Consider the following 25,997-nt stretch of genomic DNA (forward strand, 5'->3'; position numbering starts at 1 on the left):
AATAATGAAAAAAAATCAGTTTGTTGGGACCTACTGAACCCAATGGCACTGTGCTTTAGGGCACCAGAGATGGAAGCTACATTAAATTCTTATTATCCAACTGTGGAAATATGGCATATGGTTATGACTAGGCAGTGATGCATGTGAAAAGTGATCCCCCCCCCCCCCCCCCAATATTTCAAATGCACAGTTCATACACCGTGAACCCCGTTCCAAATCAAATAACCCCAAGCAAGTGTGAATTATTTATGGTCCCTATTTATTTTCTTAATGGATTGTCAATAATACCACTTTACAATATACTAAACAGTACATAAAGCCACCTCTCGGTGTAAAGGTTCACACACCTGACTTTGGTGCAAGTAGGTGCGGGGCTGATTCCCGCTGGTGGCGGTATGATTGTGAGTGCGGATGGCCGTTTGTCTCTCTGCGTCAGGCTTCTTTTCGCCCGAAGTCAGTTGGGTTAGACTCCCGCAATCATTCAACCGTTTCAAGGATGTGCGGTATGGAAGATGAATGAATAAAATGCACATGTGCCCACACAGAGATATAATATAAACAGAGGTTATTTACATTTAGTATTTTGATTGTGTTGCCATCTAGAGACCTCTTTATATTTATTTCAGCTTGTTGCTGATAATTAGAGAGCATTCTTCTCCAATTTACTGTTGTGCTTTTGTGGTACTTAATTGTTCAGGCACTAAAAGCCACATTCAAGCTAGACTCAGAATTTGAAAAAAATAATCTCCTTCAGTCACCCTCTCTATACCAGTTCAGGTTAACTCAAGCTGATCCTAAAGATATCCTTGGGTGCATCCAAATCAGTGGTGATGCAAGGATTCTTCAGAAAGGTTTAATTCATTTATTAGTTCATTCGTCCGTTTGTTCCTTCCTTCCTTCCTTCCTTCCTTCCTTCCTTCCCCTCTTCCTTCCTTCCTTCCCCTCTTCCTTCCTCCCTTCCTTCCTTCCTTCCCCTCTTCCTTCCTTCCTTCCCCTCCTCCTTCCTTCCTTCCCCTCTTCCTTCCTCCCTTCCTTCCTTCCCCTCTTCCTTCCTTCCTTCCTTCACCTCTTCCTTCCTTCCTTCCTTCCTTCCTCCCTCCTCCCTCCCTCCCTCCCTCCTTTCCTTCCTTCCTTCCTTCCTTCCTTCCTTCCTTCCTTCCTTCCTTCCTTCCTTCCTTCCTTCCTTCCTTCCTTCCTTCCTTCCTTCTCTCATTCCTTCCTTCCTTCCTTCCCCTCTTCCTTCCTCCCTCCTTCCTTCCTTCCCCTCTTCCTTCCTTCCTTCCCCTCTTCCTTCCTTCCTTCCTTCCTTCCTTCCTTCCTCCCTCCCTCCCTCCCTCCCTTCCTTCCTTCCTTCCTTCCTTCCTTCCTTCCTTCCTTCGTTCGTTCGTTCATTCATTCATAGGGTGTCCCCCGCCTCTGGCCCGAAGTCAGCTGGGATAGGCTACATCACCCCCTGCGACCCTAATGAGGATAAAGCGGTTCAGAAAATGAAATTTAAAAAAATATAAAATTAAATATAATACAATTTAATATGACAACTAACAATGTACAAAGAGGTTTGAGTACATATTAGTAATAGTAATTAGTAAGAACTTTTGAGATACATAGGTACCATGAGATACGAGCATAATGCGTTCCGGGACTGAGCTCGTATGTTGATTTACTCGTATCTGAAATCAACGATTCCAATAAAAATGAACTAAATACAAATTAATTTGTTCACACCCTCTGAAAAAATACACAAAATAACAGGATATTGGAATGGAAAACATTTTTATTTGTTCTAATTTGCCATCTATCACAAGAGTAACAAATAACTAGTGGTTATGATGTTTAATACTACTAAAATAATTTTCATTTGTTTGATTTCCTTTGTAACGAGGTGGTCCCCCCTTCCACCTCCTCCTCGCTAATCAACTCCCGCAATGCTCTACCCATTGTTTGAAGGTATCTTTACATGAGGGAGTTGAGGTGAGAAAGACAGTGCCCATGCTGTTCTCATAAGCAGCCTCTCGTGTCGGCCACCTGGCTGTATGCTCGTATATCAAAATTTGTCTCGTATCTCAAGATAAATATTTGCACTAAATTTTACTCGTATCTCAAATTGCTCGTATGTCGGGGCACTTCTATGTCAAGGTATTACCGAATGTTATTTTCCTTTCGTGGCATCATATAATAACCACTCATGATAGGATATAAGAGAATATTATTTACTTTGTGTCAAATATAAGGCAATTATTATTTTGTTCATTTAATTGGAAATTCTCTCATCTTATCTCATTTTCTGAACCACTTTATCCTCAATAGGGTCGTGGGGGGTGCTGGAGCGAATCCCAGCTGACTCTTGGCCAGAGGCAGGGGACACCCTGAATCGATGGCCAGCCGATTGCAGGACACAAGGAGACGGACAACCATGCACACTCACACCCATACCTAGGGGCAATTTAGAGTGTCCAATCAGCCAACTATGCATGTTTTTGGAATGTGGGAGGAAACCCACGCTGGCCTGGGGAGAACATGCAAACTTCACACAGTGGACGTGACCTGGATTTGAACCCAGGACCCCAGAGCAGTGAGGCCGGCGCGCTAACCACTCGCAACACCGGGCCGCCTTAATTGGAAAATATTTTGATGAAATTAGGAAGAAATAGTTGTGTTCTCTATCAATATTTTTATGCAGCACTTACAAAAAAAAGATAGTTAAATTAATCGGAGTTGGTCAGTGTATGTTGTACATCCTTCCATAGAAACATTCATCACACATGCAAACACCTGTGTGCACCAACACATGGACGCCCACCCACAAGGAAAACAATTACAAATTGGTCTTTGTGTAGTATTATAACAGTCCATCCGTGTACTGTATAGACTTTCTTACGATAGACAAATTCTGACCAAAAACTCAATGAAAAAAATGAATAAAGAAATAGTAATATTAGGCATTAATGGGAAGCAAAAAAAAACCTTGAGGAAAATGATATTGCAGAAATCATAATGAAAAAATAATCAGCGTGTGTTCCGATTACGCAAATAAATTACGTTTTCTATGACTAATGCTTTATTGTGTTCCCTTCAGCTGAATTAACTGCTGTGCCACAAAAATGTGTGTCTTTCACGTTTTCACGTCTGTATATTAATTATGACATATAGACTTTGTGTTGGTCTAAATTACAAACTAAGGTAACTTAAAAACAACATAATATAACCTTCAGTCCAAATGCTGCTCCTTTATGTTAAATCTACAGTAGTAATACTTTGGAATGGACACACCAAGGTGACTCATTCTTGTTTTGGTGCTTTACACGATGTGAACTATAACCTATGTAATCTGGTCTGTGAGCCTGGAGCCATCTGATGTGAGATCTCCCTCCACAGGGGCCTTCAATACTTCCTGCAAACAACCAAAACCAACATTCGATCTTGGTGTTTAGCTATTAAGTCAATAATAAATGTAGCTTTCATACTTTGGAGAAAGGAATCAGCACTCTACAATATAAGACTCCCCGTTCGGCCTTCTCTGCATGCATCATTGTAAAATCAATATTTCACACCCAGATGATGGGCAAATATGATAAAAAATATTTTTGGCATTTGGATATGCAAAAGTTGAAATTAAGAGGCATATCCTCGCAAATAAATGTAAACATAACGGTTTGTATGTGTCTTTTGTGGCTATGTGCAAGGAAGCAGCAGGCATTGAAGATTAATGACGCTCGCCTCTATTTTCTCAAACGTGCTGGAACACATTTTCAATTGTTTTCACAGTTCAGAGGTCAGAGATGGATCTAGCTGCGGTAAAAAAAAATCTCGGCCAACCTATTACCCAGGTAGAGAGGCTTAAGAATTGCAGCCTACACCCTCATTTCCCTCTCTGCAATCTTTTTATGGTGAAAGCATATGGCACCTTGATAACAGAACTTTGAAGCAATTCATGGAGAGAAGTGTCTTGGAAGGTGGAAAGCCATGAGATAACCTCATCCCTCCTTCTTTACATTCCAAATCACTTTTGAGAATTTTTCTGGCTTTCCTTGCAGCTTAAGTGGTGCAGCACATTTTTTTTGCATGGAATAATTTGAATTGAATTGAATTGAATTGAAATGAATGGTTTTATTGTTATTATCCAATTATAATGAGATTTAAAGCTTTCACCAGATAGTGCACAGATAACAGAAAGACAAATAAATAATCAATAAATAAGAAATTAATAAATAAGTAGTCCAAGTGAGATCAGCAGAGTGAAGCGGTGTTATGATCGGGGGTGGAAGACCCCAAAGCAGGCGAGGGCTGCGAGTCTGGTTCTCGAATCTTTATTAGAATGGTCCAAGTGAAAGGCCAGGCACACGAGGGGATGGTGTCGGCGTGTCGTTAGTCGTATCCGTGGTCGTGGGGGCCGAGCGTAGTCGGAATCCTCACTGTGAGCAGATCAGACGATCCCGCAGCGTGGTCCTGTTCTTAGTGGCCTTAAATACTCCTCACTGGCTAATGACTCACACCTGGCAGCCCTCGAGTCATTAGAGGCAGGACCTGTGGTTGGGTGGCGGGCGCAAGCAGCCACCAATCTCGTCTGGGGCCTGACAAGCGGGCTTGTTCCGTCTGAAGTCCAGGATGAGATCCACAGTTTTGGAGACGTTTAGCGCCTAGGTGCACACCTCGCTGAGTCTATGGACGCAACAACAAACAAGCAAACACATAGAAAATCAATAAATAGTAATGATAAATGAATAATCACTACATAGTAATGATAAATAAATAATCACTAAATAGTAATGATAAATAAATAATCACTAAATAGTAATGATAAATAAATGATCACTAAATAGTAATGATAAATAAATAATCACAAAATAGTAACAATATATAAGTAGTATAAGTAGTAGTAATAAATCTTGATTAGGTCCTAGGTGCAGAACTCGAGTTGAGTATGGTGACAGCTCTAGGGAAGAAACTGTCCTTGAGTCTGTTTGTCTTGGCAGTTATACCTCTGTATCGGCTTCCAGAAGGAAGCAGGTTGAAGTGGTGGAAGCCGGGATGCGTATTGTCTTTTATAATGTTCTCTGCCTTTCTAAGGCACCGGGATTCATAGATTCTGGACAGGGTGGGTAGGGGGCAGTTGATAATCGTTTGGGCTGTGGGTCTGCAGTTGTGTGTGTAGAGCGAGTAGAGTAGTGGCAAGCCTTGGGGTGAGCCGGTGGTGAGTGTTTGGACAGATGAGAGGTGGCGACCCAGCTTCACGCACTGGGGTCGGTTGATCAGAAAGTTGTCAATCCAGGAGCCCCAGGTTGGCCAACTTGGGGATAAGAATGTCCAGTCTTACGGTGTTGAAGGCTGAGCTGTAGTCAATGAAAAGCATTCTGACATAGCTCCATCTTTTCTCAAAGCTGGATATTTTTACTATAATAAATCAAAAGATATCTAACTTCAGAATAACTTTGCATGAAAATTGGATGGTAATTCACAATTCATTTATTTTCAGTGATTATAATTGTTTCTATGGCAGCCCGGTGGCTTGAGTGGTTAGCTCAGGGGTGGGCAAACTATTCCACAAAGGGCCGCAGTGGGTGCAGGTTTTCATTACAACCCATAGAGAGGGTACCTGTTTACCAATCTGGTGTCATACAAGTGCAATCAGTGATTTGCAGTCAGGTGCTGCTTGTTTTCTGCAGAAATCTAATTGGTCAAACTGTCTGTGCTGGATCGGTTGGAACAAAAACCTGCACCCACAGCGGCCCTTGAGGACCAGTTTGCCCATCCCTGGGTTAGCTCATTGGCCACACAGCTCTGGGGTCCAATTTCGTCATACGCAGTTTCTTGGTATGATGAGTTTGCATGTTCTCCCTGGGCCTGCGTGGGTTCTCTCCGGGTACTCCGGTTTCCTCCCACATTCCAAAGACATGCATGTTAGGTAGGCTGATTGGACACTCTAAATTGCCCCTAAGTATGGGTGGGAGTGCGAATGGTTGTTTATCTCCTTATGCCCTGTGATCGGCTGGCCACCGATTCAGGGTGTCCCCCGCCTCTGGCCAAAAGTCAGCTGGGATAGTCTCCAGCAAATGAATGAATGAATAATTGTTTCTGACATGTTGGGTGAATTTTTTTTTAAAACAATCTCATTGATGAAAATGCAGCACTTCTGATCTTTCGGGATCAAATAACAATCAGACCACATATCGATATACTTACATGCTCTTTTATACGCCCACCTCTGGCCCGAAGTCAGCTGGTATAGGCTCCTGCAGCCCCCACGACCCTAAAGCGGTTCAGAAAATGAGATGATATTTCTTTTAAATAACTTTGATATTGAGTGCTATGCAGCCCTTATGATGTTAATTTTTCATGTTTAGATTTCTGCATTTAAGCAGGTGTGGACTAAATCTGGTTTGCACCAAGCAGGTCTTCACTAAAATATGAAAAAAATATATACAAAGGTCATATGTTGTTCAAATATAAAACAAGTTTCCTTTAGTGCTGAATGAGCTTTCAGAAATAAATTGACAGGAATGTAATTTTATTTCCATTTTGATATTTTTTTTCCAAAGTAACTTAAAAATCAGTAATAATCGCCTTAACGTGTCGGAATCGGAATAGAATCGTGATCTGTGAATTGTGATACGAATCGTCTAGCGAGATATGCTATTTTTGAGTGTTATTTGCGTTAATCAGTGCAGAATTATGTGAAAAAACAATGGGTCTAAAGCAGTGGTTCTTAACCTTGTTGGAGCTACCGAACCCCACCAGTTTAATATGTGCATTGACTGAACCCCACCAGTTTCATATGAGCATTCACCGAACCCTAATTTAGTTTAAAATAAAATATATTCTTTTTCAAATTCAAGCTATATAAATTCTTCGCAGCACTGATAGGCCAAGCAATGTCACGTGATCATCTCCAGCCAGTGATGGTAAAGCGGGGCATGTTATTGTGAATAGACATGATGAGTAGGTGTGTCTTGAGTTCCGCAGCAGAGGCTCCACCAAACCCCTGATACCAACTCACCGAACCCCTAGGGTTCGATCAAACCCAGGTTAAGAACCACTGGTCTAAAGCAAGGATAGTCTAAAGCAATGAAGGGTAGTAAGAACAAAAAGAGTATCATGACAATCGATATTAAGTATGAAATAATACAAAAACATGAGAGTGGTGTACGCGTTACTGAGCTAACTTGGCAACATAAGATTAAAACTTATTTTTAAGTGTGTATATCAGGGGTCACCAAACTACGGCCCGCGGGCCGGATACGGCCCGCCGGCACATTTGGACCGGCCCTCTGAACAATACCAGAGACGCTATCGGAATTTTTTTTTTTTTTTTTTTTTTTTTTAAATTTTTTTTTTTATTTATTTTTTATTTTTTGGGATGCGGCCCGCTGGCACATTTGGACCGGCCCTCTGAACAATACCAGAGACGCTATCGGATTTTTTTTCCTATTTGGCCTTGAAGACTGGGACATTTTAATCTTGTGTTTGGTTCATTGCACCCCTGCTGAGCCCACAAATCATCCCAGTGAAGCGGGGCTTCGCATTGCTTCTTTGGTGACACGCGCGGGGAGAGTGTTTCCCTTTGATGCATGCGGGCACGTCCACCGTTGCATGCACGAGCAGTGTTACCGAGACATCTGGACGATCGCAGGTGAGGGCGGAGCCCTGGGACCATCGCGGACTATTCAAGCATATTAAAATTGCAACCTGTTTGAGAACGGAATAATGGCGAAAAAGTTAGGTGAGAGAAAAATTGATTCAGAATGCAGGATATTTAACCTGGAGTGGACAAACGATTATTTTTTTGTTCAATGCAAAGAAAAGGCTGTTTGTCTCATTTGTCAAGAGACGGTGGCGGTATTCAAAGAATACAATCTTTGCCGACACTATGAATCCCGTCACAAAGACAAGTACCGTAATTACTCGAATATAACACGCAGGTTTTTGCAAAATAATTAATTCCAATAGTTGGGGGTGCGTGTTATAATCAAAAACTATTTTTTTTTTTTTTTTTTTTTTTTTTTTTGTGTCTTGTTACATGGCCCTTAGCCTGGTGCTTTTTCTTGCCAAATAAATTGAATTGAAATTGAATTGAATAAAATAAATTACAAATTTTCGATCGAAAAAAGCATTGTCAAACTCACTTTGACGCACGGATTTTACGTCATCTCGTAGAGCCGACGCACGGATTTTACGTCATCTCGTGAAGCCGAGACCACCACTGCCCCCCTCTAGCCTCGTACCCGTCTCAGTTCACCCTCTCTCAGTTCAGTGTTATAATCAATAACTAAAATAAATTACAAATTTTCGATCGAAAAAAGCATTGTCAAACTCACTTTGACGCACGGATTTTACGTCATCTCGTAAAGCCAATCGGATGATGTGTTGTGGGAGGAAGAGGAAGTGGATGAAGGAAGCGTGGACGTTGATAGGATTCTCAATGAAGAGATGTATGAGAGGACAGACAAAGAGAGAGAGGAACTTTTCATTTGAAGGATTCTAATGAATAAATTTGTTTGAACAAAACAATCGTGAAACGAAGAAAAAAAGGTAAGATTTCTGATTTTCGTCAGCGGGAAATTTTAGGTGCGCACTATATTCGAGTACTGCGTTTTTCCAGATTTTTTTGGCCCAAAGTTATACCTGCGTGTTATTTTCGAGTGCGCGTTATATTCGAGTAATTACGGTACGATAGATTGCAAGGCCAAATACGAGCAGACAAACTCTCAAAGCGAAAAAGTGGACTACTATCTCAGCAGAACCAGGCATCCGTTCGGGCCAGCTTTCGGGTTGCTAAACTGATAGCAAGCAACGGTAAGCCTTTCACTGACGGAGAGTTTGTTAAGAAATGTATGGATACTGTCACGGAGGAGGTGTGTCCCGAGAAGAAAGATGCATTTAATGCCGTAAGTCTGTCGGTGAGTACAATGACCAGACGCGTTGAAGAAATCGGGAGTAATGTATATGCCCAGCTGCAGCAGAAGACGAAATAATTTGACTTTTTTTCATTAGCACTGGATGAAAGCATGGACGTGCAAGACACAGCGCAACTGCTCATTTTTATTCGTGGAGTTAGCGCAAACTTTGAGATTTGCGAGGATCTGGCAGCCCTCCAAATTCTCAAAGGGACTACAACGGGAGAGGATATTTTTGACAAAGTGTGCCAAACCATGGAGAAGTTGGACCTGGACTGGTCAAAGCTAGCTAGCATCACGACTGACGGGGCTCCTAGCATGGTGGCCGAAACTCGCGGTCTAATAATGGGACGCATGAACCGGGAGTTGGAAAAAAGGGGTCTCACCGCCCCGCTACGAGTCCACTGCCAAATTCACCACCAAGCACTGTGCTGCAAAATGTTGACGTGGGATTCTGTAATGACGGTTGTGGTGTCGTGCATAAACTTCAGAGCAAAGGGAGAAGATTGTGCATGGCACAACAGAAAGTTAATGTTCCATGGCTTTTTCTGTTACAAACTGACACCGGCCCCCCATCAGAGAAGGGAAAAGTTATGTGGCCCTCACAAGAAAAAGTTTGGGGACCCCTGGTGTATATAGTAATTTAAGTTCATTTAAGTTGAACTTGAGTTTGATTTTTTTAATAAAAGACACATTAATAAACATATTCATATGTTAATAAACATGTAAATATGGAATATTGTAGCAGAGGGCTGATTTTCATCTTTAGTCTCTTGTGTAGGTTGAAGGTAAATGATGACATACACAAACACACACACGCACACACAAGTAGTACAGTTTTATACAGCGATGTGATCGCAATTTTGTTTGTCTTACAGCTAGTCATTAAGGTGATTGGCGAAGAGGTTCAGAGACGGGAGTTCGCATATGTTAATTGGTGTTGAGTTCAAGGTATGTGCTGCACGGAGAGAGAAGATGATTTGCACTCTTTATGAAGGGAACTACACAGTCACCTCTACAGCCAACCCATGTTGACGTGTTGGAATTTTTCTGTACAAAATCTTGCAGTGTAGGAAGAGCTATGTGATAGAAGATTTGGTAAACCAAGGTGGCATCTACATATTTACTAGTATTTTCCCAGTTTAGGTGTTTGTTTTTTTAATATCTGGCAGTGGTGGTGTGTTTTTTAAGTAAAGTCTCTCTCCTCCTTTGCCGCACACACCGCCGTTAGCCGCTACCGTTCGTCCCGAAGGTAAGAACTCCATAAAGTACTGTACATAATAATTTCATTAGAGATCATAACCACTAGATAGGTATTTGTTACCTTGTGAGGATAGGTGGTGAATTAGAACAATTAAAACATGTTTTTCCATTGTAATATGATGTTTTTTTCAGAGGATGGGAACTGATTAATAATTATTTAGTTATTTTATTCATTCATTCATTCATACATTTTCTGAACTCCTTTATCCTCACTAGGGTCGTGGGGGGTACATGATCCTATCCAGCTGACTTCCGGGGGAGACACCCTGAATCGGTGGCCAGCTGATCGCAGGGCACGAGTAGACGGACAACAATTCACACTCACAACTAGGGGCAATTTAAAGTGTCCAATTAGCCTGCCATGCACATTTTTGGAATGTGGGAGGAAACCGGAGTACTCGGAGAAAACCCACGCCGGGGAGAACATGCAAACTCCACACAGGTGGACCGACCTGGATTTAAACCCAGGACCCCAGAGCTGTGAGTCCAACGTGCTAACCACTCATCTGCCTAGTTATTTTATATGGGGAACATTGATTTGAAATACGATTGAATTGACATGCGAGCTCAGTCCTGAAACGCATTGAGCTCATATCTCAAGGTATTATTGGATTCATGTGCCCATGTATAATGCTGTTCCAACTCTGAAAAATGCTACTTGCGTACTCGGATGAATTTGTTTACGTGTAGTCTTAAACATTGCTCAACCATTTTAACACTGAAATATCTTAAAAAGTGAAAATGGTTATTAACAGTTTAAAGAGTTTATTCTGAATTAATACATCATTATTCATTCCTTTTCAAAACCTTTTTATCCCCACAAGGGCTGCCGGGGTGCTGGAACCTGGGCAGTAGCCATGCGTGTTTTTATGATGTTGGATTAAAAGTGATTATGTTGGTTGGAGTGGAAAGATGCACACGACATCTTTTAAAAGCCTGAGCATAGAACAGTGAAGGACATCCGCCATCCTTCGCAATCGCGTCTGACGTCTGAGCACAGTACAGTAAGAACGTGATGGACATTTGCCCCCCTTCATCGTGGTTTCAGCAATGTCTGACATCGCTTGCCCTGACCCTGGCTCATGAACACATGTTGCTATCTGCCACAGTAGGTGTTGTCTAGACTAACAGGCGCCTCAATATTCCATAATAATTACCCTGAGAACTCACGTTGGCAAGGACAGGACCTGTGAACGCCACACAGGAAGGTCGGAAATATCAAGATCATTAGATATCTCATTTCTACACCACTTATCCCTGTCCCGGTTGTGGGCCGCTGGAGCCTATCCCCGTTGACTTCAGGTAAAAGGCAGACTACACCCTACACTGATTGCAACTCAGTAGTAGGGCGCACACAGAGTCAGACAATCATTCCCACTCACAAGCGCACCGCTACCGAGTAGGAAACAAACCCACCCTGCCCGTACTGAAGTGAGGCCAAAACAAAAGTTAGTACAATTTAAACATGCTAAATTGTGTTGTAATTAATTACAGTAAAGCAAATGACAGTAATGGACAAACACAATCAGACCACCAGCAGATCATGACCATTTTTTTAAGGAATCTTCCTATCACTAACTCCACTGGCCAGAAAAAAGTAGTTGAAAAGAAACCAACATTGATGAATGTAATCTCTCTCTCTCTCTCTCTCTCTCTCTCTCTCTCTCTCTCTCCTCTCTCTCTCTCTCTCTCTCTCTCTCTCTCCTCTCATCTCTTCTCTCTCTCTCTCTCTCCTTCTCTCTCCTCTCTCTCTCTCTCTCTTCTCTCTCTCACTCTCACTCTCACTCTCACTCTCTCTCTCTCTCTCTCTCTCACTCTCTCTCTCTCTCTCTCTCTCTCTCTCTCTCTCTCTCTCTCTCTCTCTCTCACCTCTCTCTCCTCTCTCACTCTCTCTCTCTCTCCTCTCTCTCTCACTCCTCTCTCTCTCTCACTCTCTCTCTCTCACTCTCTCTCTCTCTCTCTCACTCACTCCTCTCTCTCTCTCTCTCTCTCTCTCTCTCTCTCACACACACAGCAGGCCAGGGGGGTGATTTCCTCGGGCGAAATGGCAAAAATTAAACTAGGATAAAATCCACATTCTAGCAGCATTTGGTAATTAAATACAAACACTGGAGCTTTTCAGATATCAGAACCGGGCCCACAATTGAAATTTTTTTTAGGAATATAGCCATATTTTACTCACCAAAATCCTTTTTAACTGTACACAATATCCATCCTCCTTTCTTTCTTCCTTCTTTCTATCGCCATCGAAGCTAATGATGAAAGTCGAGCCTGTCCTGTCATTTTTCTGGCATAGTCTGTTTTGAAAATGGCTTTAAATCAACAAAACAATATACTATTTGCTTGTGGAGCTAAGTTAGCGCACTGAAAGTGCCGCACACATCATTTTCCCGGCTGTAACAGGCTTGCTAGCTTCGGAGTTGACCGCCCTTTCTTAATTATGTCCATTTTTTTCTGGAAAATTCTGTCTGGAAAATAGCTTTGTGAGCGAATCTGAAACAGAATCCATTTGGTTTTGCTTCTGTCGGCCATTGTGGGTGGAGTTTGCGATCTCTGGCTGCTTTGGCCCGCCTACTAGCCAATCGTAGTTGGTGAAAGCAATGACGTATCCCAGCCAGCAAAATGCCAACGCCTATGAAAAATCATTGTGGGGTTGCCAATTCTAAATCTTATTGGTTAAAAGCAACAGTCTTGTTTAATGCAGCAGACCCGCAGAACTGATTTTGAAGGCTTTGAGGCAGATCTGATCTGGCAACAAATAATGGCTGAAATGTGATTGGTTAAATGCTTCAATATGAAATAATAAATATTGATGGAAAAAATATAATATGATTCAGATATTTCTTAGGCCAGCAGAGAAGGCCTTGAAGGCCCTGACGGCCCGCCACTCATATATATATAATATTATATATATATATATATATATATATATATATATATATATATATATACACAGTGGGGCAAATAAGTATTTAGTCAACCCCCCAATTGTGGTGCAAGTTATCCAACTTGAAAAGATTAGAGGCCTGTAATTGTCAACAAGGGTAAACCTCAACCATGAGACACAGAATGTGGAAAAAAATCTGAAAATCACATTGTTTGATTTTTAAAGAATTTATTTGCAAATTATGGTGGAAAATAAGTATTTGGTCAATACCAAAAGTTCATTTCAATACTTTGTTTTGTACCCTTTGTTGGCAATAAAAGAGGCCAAACGTTTTCTGTAAGTCTTCACAAGCTTTTCACACACTGTTGCTGGTATTTTGGCCCATTTCTCTATTTTGGCCCATTCCTCCATGCAGATATCCTCTAGAGCAGTGATGTTTTGGGGTTGTCTTTGGGCAACAGACTTTCAACTCCCTCCACAGATGTTCTATGGGGTTGATATCTGGAGACTGGCTAGGCCACTCCAGGACCTTGAAATGCTTCTTACGAAGCCACTCCTTTGTTGCCCTGGCTGTGTGTTCTGGATCATTGTCATGCTGAATGTCTCATCTTCAATTTTCTTGCTTATGGAAGGAGATTTCCACTCAAAATCTGTGCGGCTCTATGAGATGACGTGTTAAAGGGGAATGCACGTGTCCACATCATGCCCTGTCCAACTTGGCTAAATGCTCCCCTTACTAATGATTCCAATTCCTCTTATTAAGTTATAAAAATCATACAAATGCCACGCAGCACATAATTTCACACAAACACATACACACGCACGCACACACACATACACACACATAGAGCACACGTAAAAGTCTAAAATGTACTGAAAAGTCGACGCCATTCGGATGCCATCGGGTCATAGGGAAATGTGCGTGCGCATATCATGCTTCGACATGGATAGATTTTGTATTATTCTTATTCATGCTCAGACATTAATAAATAATGTTCTTATAATGTTCTCTCATTATTGTGTGTTTCTCATATCTTTCATAGAAAATTGTAACACTTTGACCAATTTTAAAGGGTTTAGTTGGTAGTTGTGTGATGACCGTGGAACAAATTAGAGAATTTACATATAAAGTACTGCTCCACTTACGAAATTAAGAAAATGATTTATTAATGTCTTAAAATGAATAACAAGCATAAATAAATCTATCTGTGTTGAAACACAGGTGAACAAGAGGAAGCTATCATTAGGCAACAGAGGCAGAGAGCACATGAACAAAATCTTATCAAAATAAAATTAAGAATTCAAAACAACTTTACATTGAACTTTTAATCTTTTTCATTAGAATGTCATGATTTCTTGGCATCTAATTTTTCACCCATTTTATTTATTGCCACTGCTTCTTACTTGTTTGGATTTCAGTTCCCCTTCGCCGGTGTTTATTGACCGACGTTTTGAGAAAAATCGATCTAAAGACAATTGCCTTTGACAACTTTAAATAATATTTCTAAAATGCACAAGACATGTCGTCAAAGTGGGTGATCGCATGACTCCTGAACACTATTTCAGGATGCTTTTTCCACGAAGTCGGAAAGTTTGTTCTTCACCCATTTTTTCTGATTTGTGCTGTTGCAATGGGGGCTGCTTTCTCCCCAGCCGCCTTCTCGTTGAATTCCTTGTGTATTGCCAAGCGTTGATATTAAGCCAGACAAGGGGAAAAAAAATCTGGAGCGTGGTGACCACTTAACATCTTTTGCCCTCAGGCTTCACACTCTCTGCACAAGCCTTTGATTTTTCCATTAGCACTCAGACCTAATGATTTTAAAACTACCTGATTTATGGTGTTAAAAATGAGTAGTGTGTGTTAAGAGTTATCCCTCATCATGCCGCCCTCTCTTCGGGGCCAGTCGAGATAAGGGATAATCTCCAGCTAGCTGCTGTTCATTGAGAAACCAACCATACCCAGAATCCACATTACTGGTCTGTGCCATGATCTCATTTCCACTCATTCTGTCCTCCCAGAGGCTGCTCTGAAATGCAGGTTTACACTCAATTGACTACATTGGAATGCATAATACTTTCCACACACAGACAACAATGTTCTGTGGATGTGCCACATGCTGTGAATGAGAAGCAGCTGGTGTGAGTTTAATTGGAAAAGCATGATACATTCTGCTAAAAGACACCTTTTGGCAATCACCGTGGGCATACTCAAATCACAAATACCATTGTGGCTATACCATTGTTTATCAGTAAAACATAAGCCTCGGCTTAAACATCTCCAGAGATGCCACCTCCGTCGACCCCATTTCAGCAGTAACCTTGTCCCATTTCCGGAGTTTATCCGGAGTGAATGCGATTCACGGAAAATCGATATGCGCTCAAGTCGCACAAGACAAATCATTCGTCAGAACTTGTATGTAACTCGGATGATTCACAATGCACTCGTGTTACCGAATTTTTCCAGTTTACAGTGCAGTTGAATCAAGATGGCGGAGCGGAAGCCATAGCGATGGTGTGAATTTTGAGGCAATTTGGTACTTTTGCGAAATGGTTGCTTCCAAAAAAAATTAAGTGACAATTTTTTGGGGATTTCCATAGTTTAGGTAGGTTGTCCGGAGTCCCAGAGTTTGCCTTGCATTTCCGGGTAAACACCTGATATTCCAGAGTAGTTGACAGGTCTGCATCTCACTTCAGTGTGGTATGGCAGGGTGTGTGTAATGTGGCTGTCGCTAAAAAGGGTGTCAAACTGACAATGGTTTAGACCTCTGGATCGGATGAAATTTACAGTGAGAACAGCCACCTCCATGACGTTGTCTATTTTCAAGGACTTACAACACAATGCCTCCTGGTGCAAAAACAGTGAAATGTCCAGAAACCATCTCTTCCATTAAGGGCTTGTACTTTCTCTCTGAACTTTGTTACGATACCTGTTTTCTTTCCAATCATGGATGGTGAGCCATCTGTAGCCATGCTGACAGCTTGGGACCAGTCCACTCCAACTCTGTCCAGTTCAGCAACGACAGACCCGAAAATGTCTCTCCAGTTGTGGATCATCATAGGCATTGGATTGGTGCCCATCATAGGCACCAACGCAGCAAACTCTTCAATAACAGTCAATGTCTCATCAACTCCACAACTAAATATGGCCAGTTGAGCCACGTCCGTGATGTCTTTGCTTTCATTAAGTGCAACGGAAAGTGCAATAAATGACATAACTCTCTGTTTCAATAGGCTGTCTAAATCTGCTAATAGTTACGAAATCATCTCTGCTATAATGTTTCTCGTCAGGCTAATATTGGCAAAAGCTTGGTGCTTCTCGGGACATACTAGTTCAGCTGCCTTCATCATGCATATTTTAACAAAGTTACCGTCAGAATACGGCTTCGATGCTAATGCTATTTCACTAGCAATGAGGTAGCTGGCTTTTAACGCAGCTTCACTGACTTCTCGGCTCCGGGTGAAAGTTGACTGCTGTTTCCTCAGACCCGCCAGCAATTCATTGACTCTTCTGTTCTCAGTTGTCCTTGTAAGTTGTCATATTTTGTGCTGTCCTGAGTCTCGTATATATTACTTACTAAGCACAGAGGTTTACCGTGCGTTTCCATAAATAAAAAGGACATGGGCCATTTTTCTTGGAAAATTATAGACTCTTTATCTACTTTTCTCTTTTTTGATAATGCCATTTTTGCTAATGAGGGCGTAGCGGGCTGGTAGAGAACAGGGTAGAAACAACGCCATAACAGGCAGCAGATGGCGCGAAACAGTGCACCCCCAGTGGAAAATTCTTAAGGTGCATTTAATTTTAAAAATGTAATCCATGTCTTTTTATGCAATTTTTCACTTTCAAATTATCCCCCGGGCGGCCCAGTATCGCAAGTGGTTAGCACGTCGGCCTCACAGCTCTGGGGTCCTGGTTCAAATCCAGGTCACGTCCACCTGTGTGGAGTTTGCATGTCCTGCCCGGGCCTGCGTGGGTTTACTCCGGGTACCCCGATTTCCTCCCACATTCATGGATGGTAGGCTGATTGGACACTCTAAATTGCCCCTCGGTATGGGTGTGTGTATGGTTGTCCATCTCCTTGTGCCCTGCAATCAGCTGGCCACTGATTCAGGGTGTCCCCCGCCTCTGCCCCGGAGTCAGCTGGGATTGGCACCAGCACCCCCCTTGTCCCTAATGAGGATAAAGTGGTTCAGAAAATTAGATGAGATGTACATAAAGATAATGCAATAATGTAAAGTTTGACAATCACGTCATTATATTAATATATAAATTAAGTGTTAAGCCCGGATCAATAATTTGACTTTTTATGCAACTGGAGAAAGATATAATAATCATTAATACTTTGTAGCAGAAATAATTTTTTTTTTAAAGTTTTACGATAAAAGTGTGAGTATGGAGTAATGAGCAAGTCTTTCTATGAATGTACAGTGGTACCTCCACTTCAAAATTATTTGGTTCCAGTGGTTTTGTAACATGGATTTTTCGTGAGAAGAAATATATTTTACATTGAATTAACAATCTGTTCCATGATCTTTAATAATCTTCCCCAAACCTTTTAAAAATTATAAAAGTGTTGGAGTCTAATTTTATAAAACATGTATGCAAATGTGTTTATGTATGTAAAATAGAAAAAAGTTACTAACATTATTTCTTAAGTGATTAAAATATATAAGATATGCAAAGACATTTTTAAACAGTTGGAGTGTGAGTGGCAGCTGAGTAAATATACTAGCATGTATACACACAACTTAACAATTTTAAATTATGTTATGCACACTCAAGAAAATAAAGAAACAACTCAGGGATGAAAGATTGTTGAAGGCACACAAATCAAGAACTCACTACAAGCCGCTGGAACTGATCAGACATGGTCCTAGAGAAGATTAGAAAATGTTTGTAACTAGGGCTTTTGGTTTGTGAGAAGTTTTTGGGTTGGCTTGGCACTGTGCTTCCTTGTCTGATTGATGCTTGCTACTGTGCATCAGCTGGCTCTCATCCCCCTACAATACACTAACCTCGATTCTGGCATCTTTGAGACGCAATCCACCTGCATTTGCAATGAATGCAAATGATTCAGTCCAAGAAAAGTTGAATCCTGTGTTATATTTCTCTTTTCCCATGGCCCGTCACACAATTGCCGGTTTGTTTTAGAAGAGCGTCCTGCCTAGCATCCCACCCTGCTGATAGAAACGTACGTCGCAGGCTATGACGCAAATCTTCGTTGACAGAAATGTTGAAATGTAATATTTACTGTACACATTCTTATAGCTTTGGAAAACATTAAGAATCTTTGTGTCATATTTATTCTCCTACAGAATCCATATTAAAACAAAAATATACTTCTCTCCCCCATTTTGAAATATTTTTGAAAAAGCTCCAGGGAGACACTAGAGCAGTGCTAAAGAGCCGCATGCAGATCCAGAACCTATAGTTGCCGAACCCCGCGCTAGTGAATGGGAGTTAGATTAATTTTGTTCTGAAAGATTTTTAGACAAAACGCAGACAAGATGCGGATTGGTCTCAGTGGTCACTTCTGGCTAGTTTATTTGGGAAAATGGCACCCTCATGTTATCTGACTCCAATATTTAAATTTTCCCAGTGGGCCTAAACTTAAACATTTGTTGGGGTAAAAGATCTCAAGATGTGACAGTTCTTTTTGAACTATAGGAACATGATATTTGGACACAGATCAGGAAAAGCAATGTTTTGTTTTTCTTTGATCAGCATTTACAGCTGCCAGAACACAGGAGCAATTGTTTATAATACAAAAACAGTCATAAACTGCAGTCACACATTACTGTGACCAGGCTACACAACCCAATTTATCAGATAGAAGCAATCACTTTGATCAGCAAGCATGAAGCCATCCTACATTCTAGCGGGAATGTATATTGTGAAAATGTGACAAACTCCCTGTTTACACAAAGGAAACTGTGTAACAAAACTAACAATCAAATAAAGTAAAAATCAACACATATCAAACCCTTCAGTATGGTAAAAAAAACCTTCGCAATTTTGACATACACAGGAAAGAAAAAAAACATACTTTACACACTATTTTATTATGGTAACAAAACAACTAGAAAGAAAATATAAAAATCAAATCCTCTTCGGTTCGATAGTCCGCAACTGAAGCTCTTCTTTTCGAAGTTCTTCCTGTTCTTCTCCACCGGTTTCCAATTCCAGTCTTTGATCTAATTGTCCTCTAGCCAATGATACCCAATTCAGTAGTTGTGGAGAAAAATTGCTCCATCTTTAATTTGGTTGCCAATTCCCTGTGTATTTGAAAACATCAGACCATTTATGACAAAAGTAAGGGTGAGAAATATTGTGGAAGCAACTATCCATTGCATATTTCAAGATACAAAGATAGAGAGGTAATTTTTGAAAATTCCTACCATTTCCAGAACATGCTATTCCTGAAGTATGTTTTGTTCCACACAGTTCAAATTGGAAAGTTGTTACCGTTTTTTTTTCAGAATCATATGCCAATACCAATGTATTGTGTTGTTTATCACATATGGTTGGATTTGGATTGTATTCAATTACATCAAGGATTTTTATGTCATGTAGTGCTTTTTTGGATCTTTTGGTCAATCGATTGGCTGCATGGACGTATGTAATTTTCAAGACCATCCTTGGCTCTAGGGGTTAAGTTAATTGTAGCACCCATTGCTTGTACATTTTCATCGGGAGAGTGAAGTATGATGTGACTGCCACACCCCCTGTAACTCTGCAAAACACAGAGTTAACACAAAAATGCAGGAAATAAAAAATGCAAGTGACAGAAAAAGCATGATACCACAAGAAATAACATTCTTTGGGTCAACATTAATCACAGGCTTCTCATTCGATCACTCGCTAATGATCAGTACAGTGTCCACTAAAAGGACACCAGGTCAGGAAAGTCGTCCCTCGTTATCTTGGGGTCATGGCTTGGTACGCCACATGCAGGAGTTGGGTGCTTGCTCAACCTCTTCTCCATCGCCAGCCTCATGAACGGAAGTTGTTGCCCCTCGCGGTAGCCTGCTGCTCTCATGATGTCCCTCAGGGAATGGCTCGTCCCGCAGAAGTGTTCTCTGGTTGACTCGACATGCCGAGCTTGTCTCCGGGTGGCTCGTCCCGCCGGAAGACTCTTCCCGGAGGGCTCCAAGCATTCTTTCACCTGCCTATTCCGCCTGACTACCAGTGTCTATTGTTAATTGTGTGCTAGTGTGTACATAATAGGTGTGAATTTGAATATTATGGTCTTCAACCGAGTATACTGGGTAAAATGTGACTAATGCACTGTCCTGAGAAGTGTAAACCATAAGATAATGCTAGAAGGCATCAAACTCTGATAATGGTTAAATACTGTCATTGCTGAAGTTGTATATGTCTGATAGATGTCTCGATATTTAGCTTATATAAAGCGGTTGGTTAATACGTGTGCAGTAATATCTGCTTGCTGAGCCCTCTCAGCAATCTTAGTGGTAAATCGTCACAGGTCGTTTCGGTGTCAGTCTCGTCATACCTCCTCTGCCGCATAGAGTATAAGTCGCTGTCCCCATCCTCCAAGTCACCTGAATTTGGAAACAGATCAGGCTGTTCGTATATTAGTTGCGCCAGCTGTACCTCTGCCACCTTAGTAAACGCAACTGTAGTCATCTGCTTTGCAACAGTTTTCTTTAGAAGTTTCTTCAGAATGGGTATCACACTACAAAGCAAAAGGGATACAATCGGCAGAATGATTAACACAATTATTCCCCATCCTTGCCAAATTAGCACCCCAATACCCGAGTTTTGACCTTAGCCAATCAAATGACCACACGTCTCACCCTGTACTGTCAGTTACTTCCTCGCGTAACTCATTACTTCTAGCCATCGCTTCAGTAAATGTTCCTCCCCTAGCGGTATTCTTTGGAATGTAGGCACAACACTGACCTCCAATCAAATGACAAACTTTTCCTTTTTCAGTCAGAATCCAATCTAAAGCCTGACAATTCTGCAACATCATCCTAGATGTCTCATGCAACTTTTCACCGAGCGCCCTAAAGGCTTCATCTATCTAGTTGGTGAAACCCTGCCGGTTATAATATACATAATTGATCCACTCTATATGTTGATTCGGGGTAATGCAAAGGAGAATGGACTCAAACCCTGGCTTAATTTCATTCTAGTTTTGAACATCCTTGATTGTCCAATTGAATCAAAATAAACCGGAGAGCCAGGAACATATGACCTCCTAAACCTCTCTTGTGGTGTTGATAAGTCCAGCTACTCCATTATACATTACTTTATCAGACATTTTCATACTTACCAAGGTGCACAGCCCAATCCAGTGCGGCAGAAGAGAATTCCGCAATATATCATTGTCGCACATCCAGTAGCTATCGGCTTTGGCTGTTGTCTGTACGCCCATGAATTGAAGGTGCGGTATTGTCATTGTTATGTTATGGCACGAGTAATCAATTGGACCTGGATTCTCATACCATACCGACAGTGTGACAAAGGTAGGGGTCATCTCTGAATGTAGGAAAAAGAAAAAACACAAGTGACATTACATTTAACCGTTATATTGCCCACTTGTACTCTTTGCTGCACCTCACTCTGAAATCCACCACTTGCAAAACATTAATATTCTCCATTTCTATCAACTTCATGTTTGTGGGAGGGCCCTCTGAGGCCGTGGTGAGCCCATATTTGTATTCATCAATTGGTGTGTTTTCTTTGAGCCGTAAATCATTCTGCATTGAATAGTGCACAATGGCAATGGGAAATGTCTATTCTCTGGCTTTTCCTGTGTCCACCCTCCTTCTATGCACATGGTATACAACATCCATTTATACTATTCATTTTTCTTTGATCGTTCCAAACCATTTTTTTTCCTCTGGTTCAAAAGTTCTTGGCCTAACTTTACTAAAAGTAGGAATAACAACATGGTCTGAGACATTTCCAGTGTCATCTAAACAATAGTAATCATATACTGCAGTCGGATCAGTCGTTGTCATTGTCATGTTAGACGAATATCTCTATAACAGGATCCATCCACGAAGTATGTTACTTGTGCATTGTGCAAGGGAGTAGATTCCAAATCTGGTCGCCACTTTGTATATTTCATTGTCTCTGATATACACTCATGAGCCCCCCCTTCAAATTCAAAAGGCATGGTGTTCGTAGGATTTACCATCGGACACCTCTTCATTGTGATATCTGTTATGACAACAAACGCAAGTATTGTAAGCATCGAGCCTGAGTTATTACAAATAGACTCTGATTGATCAATTCCAAAATTTTATGATGAGTATAGATCACTACTGGACACCCCATTGTAATTGTCGATGCTTTCTCATATGCATAAGACTATGCTTTTAAAACATCGCCCTTTAGGGAATAAATGAAGGAGGGTGAAAACCAAATATTGAGGACGCCATTGACTGGACCAATGAGTCCAGAGTTGCAAACAGAAACAGGAAATGCAGACAGCTTTGGCGCTGCACCCAACTATGGCAAACCATTTTACCTGTACGTGTGAAACTGACGTAATCTGTATGCGTCTACAGTGCTAATTCAAGAGACTTGCAGTGGTCGGAGAAAACAGCCTATAGCTTATTATAGCACAAAGCTGGACAATGTGGTCCAGGGCTGGCCTCTATGCTATCAAGGCTTAGCAGCTAATAATTATGCATATGAGAAAGCATCGACAATTACAATGGGGTGTCCAGTAGTGATCTATACTCATCATAAAATTTTGGAATTGATCAATCAGAGTCTATTTGTAATAACTCAGGCTCGATGCTTACAATACTTGCGGTTGTTGTCATAACAGATATCACAATGAAGAGGTGTCCGATGGTAAATCCTACGAACACCATGCCTTTTGAATTTGAAGGGGAGGCTCATGAGTGTATATCAGAGACAATGAAATATACAAAGTAGCGACCAGATTTGGAATCTACTCCCTTGCACAATGCAGAAGTAACATACTTCATGGATGGATCCTGTTATAAAGATTATCTTGGCAATCATGCTGGATTTGCAGTTATTAAGCAGGAAGGAAGCAATTTCACGACAGTAAAGGCAGAGTTGTGATCAGCCATGCTCTGCGCAGCTAGCTGGATTGAAGGTGTTGACTGAAGCAGATGTGATGGCCAATGGAAAAGTAGCTAATGTGTATACAGATTAGTACTCAGACGATTCGCCGAAAAACGTTTCGCCGACGGACGTTTGGCCAACGGACAGTTCGCCGACCGGACGTTTCGCCGAAACGCTTGCCCCGCCCCCGGATCGTGTGTGTACATGTTTTTTCAACCTCGGCCCGCGGGCCATATACGGCCCATTACAGATAACATTCATTTAGGAACTGCCCCCCGCTGGACATATTTTTAAATATAAGTATGTACTACAATGTGCTGCCAATTTTTTATATTTTTTTATTTCATCCTTGCATTTAAAGTAGTAGCCATTTGGAGATCACGCAGAACAGTATGTGACAGAAGAAATAGAGAAAATAAAGTAGAAGTAACAGTAAGTACTACTGTAATGAAATTGTAAATCCAGAAATCCTACTCCAGAAAACGTACACCAGCATAGAAAACGTTGAGATTAATCTTTGAATTAAGGTTTTCAGTAAATCCTTTTGAAAATAAATTTCCTAAAATAATGGGAAATTATTTAAAATTAAACTAGAAGTTCCATGGCATTTCCAGGTATTGTTCTCCAAGCCCTCTAGTCTGTCCAAGGCACTTAGAATTTCACATAGTGTTGTTTTTTCTCAGTGTCAGACATCAATCCCCAGCTTTGATAAATTACATTGCGTGTCCAAATGGCTACTACTTTAAACGCAAAGGTAAAATAATAAATGTAAAAAACGGCAGCACATTGTAGTGTGTACTTGTATTTAGAAATATCTCCAGCGGGGGGCAGTCCATGCACATGTTATTCCTAAATTAATGTTATCTGTAATGGGCCATATATGGCCCGTGGGCCGAGGTTGAAAACCATGTACACACACGATCCGGGGGCGGGGCGAGCGTTTCGGCGAAACGTCCATTCGGCGAACTGTCCGTCGGTCAAACGCCTGTCGGCGAAACGTCTTTCGGCGAATCGTCCGGTCACGATACAGATTAGGCATATGCGCATGGCGTGTGTCAATTGTTTGGAGCGATGTGGAAGCAGCGTGGATTCATTCGACAGATAGTCGATTTGATCTCAGCCATGATGTAACCAAACAGACTTGCCATTATCAAGTGTCAAGCACATCAGAAAGGTAACAAGGACATCGTGCGAGGAAATAATGCAGCTGACGAAGCAGCGAAACTGGCGCAAAAAGTCAGGTCACTGTTTTGGCTCCAAATAGAGATTGGTATCAATAGAACCAGTTGGGACACCAGATGATATTGTGTTAATGCAGCAAAAGGCTGGGCTAAGGTAACCTAGTTTGTGGCAGCAGAGAGGTGCGTCAAAGGACGAGAAAGTTTGTGGAGATCGCATGAAGAGTGTCTTGTAGCACCAGTCTCATTGCTAACAATACTAATTTCAGATCTGCACAATTTACACCATTGCACACGGGGGGAAGTTGTGAGAAAAATTAAGTGACAAGGATATTGGTCACCATACTTAAAGGCAATGGTGGATGAAGTTTTAGGACAATGTGAAGTCTGTGCACAAAACAATGTTCGAAAGGGAATCACAACACCAATAGGACATATACCAGTTCCAGAAGGTCCGTTCAAACATCTTGTTTTAGATTTCGTAGACACGATCAAATCCATGGAAAGAAAAAGGTAAAAACTGGTAGTGATCGACCGATTTAGTCGTTGGGTCGAGGCAACAGCGTCAAAGGACCAAAGCGCGGAAACCGTTGTCAAATTCTTGTTAAGACAAGAAATTCCGCGATTTGGTATACATCTCAAATAAGTTCTGACAATGGTCCGGCATTCGTCCATAAAGTTGGCAAAAGAATTGTGCACCAATTGCGAATAAAACAAAGGGTTAGGTTGAGTGTATCACCCGTAATTGCAAGGTATGGTGGAAAGAGTTAATGGGACACAACGCAAAACTCAGCAAAATATGTACTAATACAAAGCTGAACTGCGTGGATGCGCTATCATTCACACTAATGAGCTATCGCATGCAAACTAACAGGATTATCCATCTAACACTGCATGAAATGCTTACGGCACCGCAGTTGAGAGGACCCTATAAGGGGCCCCCTTTGGAGCAGCTGCAAAATGAACTAAAGGACTATTTAACACAGCTAACTGATATACATAGAGCTATCTATGTACAGGAGAAAAGCAGGGTTCCTGAATCCAGGGAAGTGACTGGTGGCTCGGTGGTGCCAGGTGATCAAGTAAACATCCAGGTATACAGTCAAAAATGGCACGAGACAAGACGATAAGGTCCCTTCAAGGTGGTCCGAGCAACACCTACGGTTGTTCAGGTGGAAGGAAGCATGACGTGGTACCACCTCAACCATTGTACTAAGGTGCGTTCACCTGGATCGAAAATCAAGGAGCAGAGCAGCGCGGACAGCCCAAATGAGGATCCAGATGTCAAGGATTAAATTCTTGGTGATGGTGATCTGCGTGTTGCGGGTGCTGGTGATTTCGACACCAGTGACCCAGCCCATGGGGACAGTAAAGAGATCGACCAGTAAGGTTGAACATGAGGTAAAAGCGCAGCCTACAACCACAAAACGAGCACCAAGACTGGCATTTAGAGGTGTGGAGAAGGGTGCGGAACTGTGGACATTTAAAGTTAAGGCAAGTCAAGTGGGAAGTTTGGAAGACATTCGTTTGATTGCAGTGTTAATAGAAACCAGGCGCTTATGCGGAAGAGACTACACCAGGGGTGGCCAACTCCAGTCCTCGAGAGCCACAATCCGGTCTGTTTTCCATATCTCCCTCCACCAACACACCTGAATCAAATAATCAACTCATCAGCAAGCTGTCCAGAAGCTTGCTGATGAGTT

General features: G+C 41.6%; 1 protein-coding gene and 1 long non-coding RNA gene across 3 annotated transcripts in view; one reads left to right on the forward strand and one right to left on the reverse strand.

Annotated features, from left to right (window-relative positions):
• The window catches only part of nxph1 (neurexophilin 1), a 34,864-nt gene that overhangs the window by 3,090 nt on the left and 5,777 nt on the right, over positions 1-25,997 (forward strand). The window contains exon 3 of one of the 2 annotated variants that reach the window (XM_077590454.1): positions 9,770-9,842. The exons of the other annotated variant lie outside the window; for it this stretch is intronic. Within the exon in view, the coding sequence (XP_077446580.1) occupies positions 9,819-9,842 (24 nt within the window). The 5' untranslated portion in view covers positions 9,770-9,818. The remainder of the gene's footprint in view (positions 1-9,769; positions 9,843-25,997) is intronic. 2 annotated transcript variants of the gene reach the window in all.
• On the reverse strand, positions 4,049-16,782 carry LOC144066996 (uncharacterized). The gene is made up of 3 exons (XR_013297806.1): positions 15,969-16,782; positions 6,181-6,247; positions 4,049-4,659 (listed from the first exon to the last, which is right to left on the reverse strand). It is a non-coding gene; the product is annotated as an uncharacterized LOC144066996 (long non-coding RNA).

This window comes from Stigmatopora argus, chromosome 21 (assembly GCF_051989625.1).
Source record: "Stigmatopora argus isolate UIUO_Sarg chromosome 21, RoL_Sarg_1.0, whole genome shotgun sequence".
In the NCBI taxonomy this organism is placed as follows: Eukaryota; Metazoa; Chordata; class Actinopteri; order Syngnathiformes; family Syngnathidae; genus Stigmatopora; species Stigmatopora argus.